Source organism: Notolepis coatsorum (genome assembly GCF_963971535.1).
Source record: "Notolepis coatsorum genome assembly, chromosome: 4".
Taxonomy (NCBI): domain Eukaryota; kingdom Metazoa; phylum Chordata; class Actinopteri; order Aulopiformes; family Paralepididae; genus Notolepis; species Notolepis coatsorum.
This window is the reverse complement of record NC_140168.1, coordinates 208,573,173-208,582,093: the sequence shown is the minus strand read 5'-3', so window position 1 is coordinate 208,582,093 and position 8,921 is coordinate 208,573,173. Positions and strand designations below refer to the sequence as shown.

Genomic DNA, 8,921 nt, shown 5'->3' with positions numbered 1-8,921 from the left:
GTACAAATTTATATATTTTATACCCATGTACGTTGTATATTACTACTGCACTTTACTGTCACATTTGCACTCTGTTTAGATGCCAAACTTATTTTTTTTATACTGTACGTGTGCTGTATGATGACAATGTATTTTAATCTAATCTGATCTAAACAAGCTTAATGTTGCTTTGCGGTGGAATTTCTCTTTAATTCCAGAAAAGTTTACCCTTACGGAGAGGCAGGGTTTTCACCCTGGACCACCCGACAATTTGGTCTCTTTCAAGCAGTATAGCCAGGCATGCGTTGTTCATGGGACGGGGTACCACGGTGTGGGACCTCACTCGCTATTTGCATATCAATAGCTCCGGTCGTCAGGTGTGTTAAATACGTTCTCAGACACATTCACACCTAACCTTGTTGTGAAGACGTGTTACATTCCATTCGTAGAGGCAATTAGGCACTGTCTTTAGTCTGTGCCCAAGCGAGGGGACATTAAATGCGCATTTGCGGGAGCGCGCGCACGCGCAGGGAGCGCGCGTGCACGTGGTGCGTGTCACCCCAGATGATTTCAATAACGCACCACTGAGTATAGCACACATACAGTAGTTAACATAAGCTTGTGTAAGTAGTAGTCACCTGTTCAATGATTATATATAAAAAATATCAAAGACTAAATTCAGGTAAAAGTTGTGAAAACAGCAGTTTATTTGGATTGACATGGAAAAGGATAATACAGCGTTGCAGCCGCAGAATGTAAATAGCTGTGTGTGTGTCACTAAAAGCAGTTAAAATAATTTCATCCTACAACATTCTCTGAATTATTATTATGAATAAAAAAGCATTGTGTTTATAAAACTGCATCAAGCAACTAATAGCTTGTCGGAACCAAGTGACGCCATCTCCACCTCCATGGGGGCCTTCTGGTGCGGTGGGGAGAGGGGGGACGTGCCGGGCGTGGCTGGGGCCTGTCCCGGAGGAGGAAGCCGGGGGTAGAAGGGCCCGACCATCCAGTTGAGCGGCGTGTTGTTGACGAGGTAATCCATGACGCTGTCGATAGATTCCTTCATCTTGACCAACTTTGATTTGCTGCTGGCCAGCACACCGTCGGGCAGGTCCCTGAAGGAGACGGCCTGACTGAAGCTGGTGTAGACCTGTGCGGCCGAGTGGCTGAGCGACAGCGCCTCCTGCTGGATGTTGTTGGGAAGGCCCTTCAGGCCGGACACGAGGACCAGACATGTGGTCTGCAGCTGCTGGGTGAGGGAGCGTGCCAGGCCCAGGGTACGAGACTCGATGGCCTGAGTGGAGGAGGAGGAGGAGGAGACGGATCACGGATGAGGTCAGACAGACGTGTAATATCTTGTCTTACTGTGGACGTTTGTGTGTGCGTTCACAAACATGGATAGCTGATAAATAGAATAAAACCCTAATGCAAGGAATAGAAATGTAATGTTACATCTTTACTTTTCCAAAACTGTCTCTAATTGTTTCATTCAGACTCTACTTCTTATCTATTTATTAATGTTTTGCCTAGCTGAAGAACCTTACCTCTGCCCCGTGGCCATTGGCCTGGGTCGGACCACTGGACCTCCAGTCCACAAAGGGGCTCAGCTTGTCGTACACCTTGTGGTTGGCCCCATCAATGTTATTTCTGGCATATTCAATCTGGAAAGAAGGAATATAACAACTTTACCGGACGGTTCACTGGCCACAAGCTACCACTTGGGAAAGAGAATCTCCTTAATGTATGAATCTGGTAGATGTGTATGATTTAGCTTCTCATCTATATATTCCTAAAACATTGGTCACAGTGTACCGTAACAGACAAAAAAACCAATGGTAACTATTGATGCCAGGGGCTTTCCCCTGCTCATAGTGAAGAACAATGCCTCCAAAACCAACCTATTAACCTGTCCTCATCACCAATGCTATGGATATCAGTGACTAAGGTCCAAAAAAAAGAGCGTCAGTGCCATTAAAACTATGATCACTACTGTAGCTAGTAGCTACAACAATCAGGTGAACCACTGGGCCAATTATGTGCTGTAAAGTGACTTGAATCCAAGAAAGGTGATGTGCCATCAACCCCATTCATATTTATATATGAATACTAATACTACTGCTGCTGCTGCTGCTACTACTACTACTACTACTACTACTACTACTACTACTACTACTACTACTACTACTACTACTACTACTACTACTACTACTACTACTACTACTACTACTACTACTACTACTACTACTACTACTACTACTACTACTACTACTGCTGCTACTACTACTACTACTACTACTACTACTACTACTACTACTACTACTACTACTACTACTACTACTACTACTACTACTACTACTACTACTGCTGCTGCTGCTGCTGCTACTACTACTACTACTACTACTACTACTACTACTACTACTACTACTACTACTACTACTACTGCTGCTACTACTACTACTACTACTACTACTACTACTACTACTACTACTACTACTACTACTACTACTACTACTACTACTACTACTACTACTACTACTACTGCTGCTACTACTACTACTACTACTACTACTACTACTACTACTACTACTACTACTACTACTACTACTACTACTACTACTACTACTACTACTGCTGTCACTACTATTACTATTACTACTGCTATTATTACTACTACTACTACTGTCAGTACTGTTACTTTGAATAACTACAGCCCTCCAGCTCACCCACCAGGTCAAAGGTGTGGTTCAGCTTGGTGATGGACTCGTGACTGCGCTGCTTGGCATCCTGTACTTGGGCCAGGGCCTTGGCGTACGCCCGCTTGCGGAGCTTGGTGGAGAGGGACCCCAGGCGGACGTAGTAGCTCGGCTGCTCCTGGTCAAAGCCTCTCACCATCTTGGCCTCCGTTTCTGTCGCGACAAGGGGGACGGAGGCGTGAAGTTAAAAGCATGTTGACCATTTCAGATGGACAAATAAAAGCAAACTTGAAGTTGAAATTGAAAAAATTTCTCAGAAGTGTACCGCGCTATTGTTTCATTAGGTATCATTGTTACAATGTTCAGTTCTCAATGTCTAATCTGTTCAAAATAATTATAATAATATTATATGAATTTTTCTGTGAAGATGTATTTGTTCTTGTACATTGGTTTAGGTCTTCAATAAAAGGGAAGGAAAGGAGACTACAATCATTTTTAATACTTTTATCCCCTCTATCGTGCCTAGTAAGGACAGCTTCTGGCATGTTTGTCGTTTACAAGGGGGTCCATTGATACAAACATTTAAGGGGCCTTTAAGAAGGCTAGTAGGCTAATTCGCAGCATTGTTTATACTAAGGATAATGTCCTAGTAGCCTCTGTGAGCCTCTGGGGTTATCTTCCAGCTGCAAACAACCGCTAATGTTTATTTGTCACTCTGAGACGGAGAACATTGACCCCTGGAGCAAACTTCCTCTTTGACGAGCTGCTGTTTTTCCTGCTGAAAACTGGACCAATTCCAACATCGACAGCAAACTGCGGCTCAATCATCTCCACGTTTGACCCCCGGTTAGAGGCATGTTGCCTCATCTCAAAAGCCTATGGACATTTCTTTCTGTCAGAAAAAGGTGGATCCATGTGAAATAGAGGCACAGTATGTGTGCTTTTAGATTCATTCAATACAATTGACCTATCTCAAACCCTGCCCTCTTTTCTTTATCCTCCAATCATAAGTTTTGCTTTCCTCACACATACCCAGTTTAATCACCTGTACATTGTATATTACTATTGCACTTTACTGTTACATTTGCACTCTGGTTGGATGCCAAACTTCCTTTCGTTGTACTGTACTTGTGCTGTATGATGATAATACATTTTAATCAAATCTATTCGAATTTGACATGATCCGACTTGCTCTGACAGAAGAAATATCCAACAGGCTTTTGAGATGAGGCAACATACTTCTGATCAGGGTTCAGCCATTGAGATGAGTGAACTGCAGTGCGCTGTTGATGTTGGAATCGGTCCAGTTCACTTTGTTCGTCGAGGGGGAGGGTCGAGAAAAGAGGGGGGGGGGGGGGGGGGGGGGGGTGGGGGGGGGGGTGGGGATTTGGAGATGGGGCCACTTCAGTTCAGCTATGTAGCTATGTAGCCATGTAGCTATGTAGCCATGTAGCTATGTAGCTATGTAGCCATGTAGCCATGTAGCCATGTAGCCATGTAGCCATGTAGCTATGTAGCCATGTAGCCATGTAGCTATGTAGCCATGTAGCCATGTAGCCAAACTAGCCATGTAGCTATGTAGCCATGTAGCCATGTAGCCATGTAGCCATGTAGCCATGTAGCCATGTAGCCATGTAGCCATGTAGCCCTGTAGCCATGTAGCCATGTAGCCAAACTAGCCATGTAGCTATGTAGCTATGTAGCCATGTAGCCATGTAGCCATGTAGCCATGTAGCCATGTAGCCATGTAGCCATGTAGCCATGTAGCCATGTAGCCATGTAGCCATGTAGCCCTGTAGCCCTGTAGCCATGTAGCCATGTAGCCAAACTAGCCATGTAGCTATGTAGCCCGCTGTTTGCCGACACTAAGACCTTGTCTCTGAGCCAACCCACCCAGCTCGTCCTCGGTCAGGGGCAGGTACTGGTCCACCAAGCTCTCGGACGTCCCGAGGGCCGTGTCCACCCCACTGCTGACCAGCCGAGCCATGCGGGTCTCCAGCACGGTGTTGACGCCGCCACTGACCACGGCCCTGGTCATCTCCACTCCCTCCTGCACCACACCCCGCGCCATGTGCGCCACGCTGATCAGCGTGTCGGATACGGTGTCCTTGGCGCCGGTGACGGTGACGGTCACGGCGTCTTTGGCGCCGCTGACCACGCCCTTGGCGCTGGCGACGATCTGGGCGGGAGGAAAAGAAGAGAATAAAATGTAAAAAAGGAGAGTAGCGTAGAGGTCTAAGCACTCGCCTACCACCAGAGACAGAGACTCTGGGTTCGATTACAGCTGTCAGTGGCTCGGTCAGTCATCCCTACGAACACGATTGTCAGTGTTCGCGGGGTAGGAACCCGGTGGGATGAGTCCTGGTCGTTGCAAACAGCGACTCCTACTAGTCGGTCGGGGTGCCTGTTCAGCAGGGAGGGGACCTGGGGGAAATAGCGTGAACCTCTGCACGCGTTACGTTCTCCCAGTGAAACTCCTCGCTGTCAGGTGAAAAGAAGAGGCTGGCGACTCCACATGTATTGGAGGAGGCATATGATAGTCTACACCCTCCCCGGACTGACGGTAGGGCAGCATGTGGTAGTCTACACCTTCCACCAGACCGACAGTAGGGCAGCATGTGGTAGTCTACACCCTCCACCAGACCGACAGTAGGGTAGCATGTGGTAGTCTACACCCTCCACCAGACCGACAGTAGGGCAGCATGTGGTAGTCTACACCCTCCACCAGACCGACAGTAGGGCAGCATGTGGTAGTCTACACCCTCCTCAGACCAACAGTAGGGCAGCATGTGGTAGTCTACACCCTCCTCAGACCAACAGTAGGGCAGCATGTGGTAGTCTACACCCTCCCCAGACTGACAGTAGGGCAGCATGTGGTAGTCTACACCCTCCCCAGACTGACAGTAGGGCAGTATGTGGTAGTCTACACCCTCCCCAGACTGACAGTAGGGCAGCATGTGGTAGTCTACACCCTCCCCAGACTGACAGTAGGGCAGCATGTGGTAGGAGAAAAAGATGGAAAGGCAAAAAATAAATAAAAAAGGAGAAAAGGATTTCAGTTTGGTTGTGAGCTCAGCCCAAATGAGGCAACGCGGTGTCAGACGGGACAGAGGTCATAGATAAGCCGCCAGAAGATTAGCTAACTCTCTATGTGCCAAACCTTCCTGGCATCTAGCCGTGCCAATCCTTGTGCAAAGAGCAGCCACATACCTGGTCGGAAGGCTGGTGGAGGATCGGTAAAGTTTTCTCAATCTTGTCCAGACCTTTACAGGCCAAGTCGTTGGCGATGGTGACTGTTGGCAATAAAACAAGAACAGACGATACTGAGTAACACAGGCTGATACAGGATGTGTACAAAAGGGTAAATAAATAAACATGTACACATCTCTTCACTGCAGTAAGAGGTATTTATGGATGGGGCAATTCAAGTTTCAAGTTCAACTTTTATTTTATTTGTGTTTTTTGTGGTTTTATTTGTCACATATACAGTGAAATGCTTGGTTCTGTATGAGCCTCCTGAAATTGTGCTTCATACAATAAAAAAGAAAGTAAAAAGAATAAAGACTAAACACTATACAAAATATACAATAAACTAAAGTACAAAATGCAAACAAAATGCTAAAATGAGCTAGAGATATAGTGCAAATATTTGAGTAATAAATAAATAAAATATGGTGTAGTGTTAAAAAGACTTGTTTAAAGTGAACGATTTGAGTGGGTCGTCACTTTAAGTAATGGTAATTGTATCGTGCCTCGGCGTGATCGTACGGCGATAGATCATATAATTGGGTCAGAGGTTAACATGAGAATGAGTCTGCTGACTGGTTTGGAAATCCCAGAAAAGCCTCTGACTCATTAGGTCCACACACTCACTTGACAAGGAATTCCAGTTTCACAATGAGCACAAAATATTTGATGTGATATAGAAGATATTGTAAATAAAACACACTTCGAAGTTGCAATTGTTACCTAAATCTATGTAGGTCAAAATCATTATTATTGAATTTTTTCTTACTCTGAGGCTCCAGCTTGCTGATGATGGGCATGGCACTGGTGAGAGCCACAGACGTGATGGTTCTCACTCCCTGCTCTGCTGCCTCACACACAGACTTGATGTACGGGTAGGTCTCCTTGGTGTTGCAGTAGACACTGGACACCATGCCATAGGTGGAGCTCACCAACGGGAGGCTGCTCACACGCTCCACCAGGTTCTGGGAACAAATCAATGGAAATCAAAAACTGTCCCACTACACTGTAAACAATTATTTTTTTTTTCATAGGAAATTCACTGTATTATTTTACAGATAACTTTTTTTTTTACTTTAAGTGTAAATGCCATAAAAATTCAGTAAATTACCTTTTGTCAAAATATTAACCATTAAATAAAGGTTGTAATCTGTAAATGTATTTGATTTTACTGTAATTTGACAGTAAGTATTTGGAAACCATTGATGCCAGACATTTACCATTTTCTTGCAGCTTTTTTTCTTACAGTGAGTGCAGGCTGTATGTTGTTGCTACTAGTATCGTCCTAAAACTATCAGGAAATGTATCGTCACTCTATCGCTATATGCTAGAAACATAGCTGCAAACTCACAGAGAGTGAAAAGGGCGATAAGACACAAAACCACTCGTTCACTTAAGTTCCCTAATTTGGGGTCAAAAGGTGACTAGAAAGCATGTAGAAAGCGATGAACAAACTACTCTTGTGTTATTTCCTCAAAATGTAGGCACACTGCTCCTTAACTGACAGCGGAAATTGACTCAAGGGTGTTTCTAAATCATTCCAACTAAAAACTACCCTTGGCTTGGAAACAACAATAAAATATTGATGCTGAAATTCAGGGACGTTCCCGTTTAAAAGGCTACAATCAACAGGTTTTGGTAAAACATAACAGACAGACAACCTATGTATCAGTCATTTATTTGACAATGTTAATTAAAGTCAGTCAATAAAATTGTAGAAATGTAGTAGAAAATGAATGTAGAATAGAAAGTGTTCCAGATGACCAGACATACCTGGTTTGGGATTTCAACGTCAACTGCTGCCATGTCTACCTGTTAAACCTAGAGAAGAAGACATTTAAATGTTAGTGTAGGGCTTAGGCTACACTATTCAAAAAAACTTTAATGAATGAGTTAGGTCATTGAACACGTTTTGTTTTGTGTCTCTCCCAGTGTCACAAGTAGACTGAGAGGGAGACGAATCGATACTTTGAATACATATTTGATTACTATTATACCACTATAATAGTAATCTACAGTAGACTATGATGATGCAGTGGATACAACGAAACCTTAATATAATTAAAATAGAACTTGCAAAAGCCAGTTCAAGTTTTGTTTGTCACATTACGGTACATGTACATTAGAGTGAAATGCTTGGTTCTGTATGGAACCCCCTGAGATTGTGCTTCATACAGTGAAAAGGTCAACAGAATAGAGACCAAACACTACTGTACAATGTATACAATATACAACTCAAGTACGAACTAAAGTACAAAATAAAGTACAAAATGCAAACAATGAAGTACAAACCCAAACCTTTTAAAATGCAAAAAGAAAGAGATAGAGATAGTGCAAATGTTTTAGTAATACACAGATACAATATGGTGTGGTGTTTAAAAAGTGTCTAAATGAAATAGTCACAAAATACAATATATTAATACAAGCTGATCTTACCGATGTATACGCGTCAAAAGTAAATTCAATGCGCTTTCAACTCCTCCTCCCGTATGAAACGACTGACTGGCTTATGACTGAGTTGTAACAGCGGCTCAATATTTATATTCTCGGCTTATCGCGAGATGCAATCCGGTGGCTACTGTTACGCAATGGACCACCGCAACACGTCCGGTATTTTGAGGTCGTAGGAGAGAGCAGGGGGAGGGGGGAAGGGGGGTAAAGTGGTTGTATTCCGCCTCCACGAGCTCCATGTAACGCGGAAGTGCTATAGCCTTTTAAGTTTCTAGGTCAGAGGTAACGAGACAGGGTTTAGGGGAATTCCTATGAAGTGACCGGTCGCAATTTCAAATCGTGACACATAGCCTACAATTAATGTGTCACCACCACCACGCAACGTAGGGGAATAATTTTGCAACTGAAATGAATGAATGAAAACTTTATTTAACAGATTGCAGAATGGGTACAATACAGTACAGCTCAATACACACAATTGTTAAGGGGATGCAGCAGACCAGAGAAATACTTTCGTCTTGTTTACATCAGGCTCCCCCATTTTCAATT

General features: G+C 43.9%; 1 protein-coding gene across 1 annotated transcript; it reads right to left on the bottom strand.

The window, feature by feature from the left end:
• Positions 1 to 686: 686 nt before the first annotated feature.
• On the bottom strand, positions 687 to 8,452 carry LOC311226301 (perilipin-2-like). The gene is made up of 8 exons (XM_084311717.1): positions 8,358 to 8,452; positions 7,695 to 7,742; positions 6,691 to 6,886; positions 5,886 to 5,968; positions 4,569 to 4,854; positions 2,710 to 2,888; positions 1,527 to 1,643; positions 687 to 1,276 (listed from the first exon to the last, which is right to left on the bottom strand). The coding sequence occupies exons 2-8, from the start codon at positions 7,725 to 7,727 to the stop codon at positions 842 to 844; spliced, it is 1,329 nt and encodes a 442-aa protein (XP_084167843.1). The 5' UTR covers positions 7,728 to 7,742; positions 8,358 to 8,452; the 3' UTR covers positions 687 to 841.
• Positions 8,453 to 8,921: the final 469 nt, after the last annotated feature.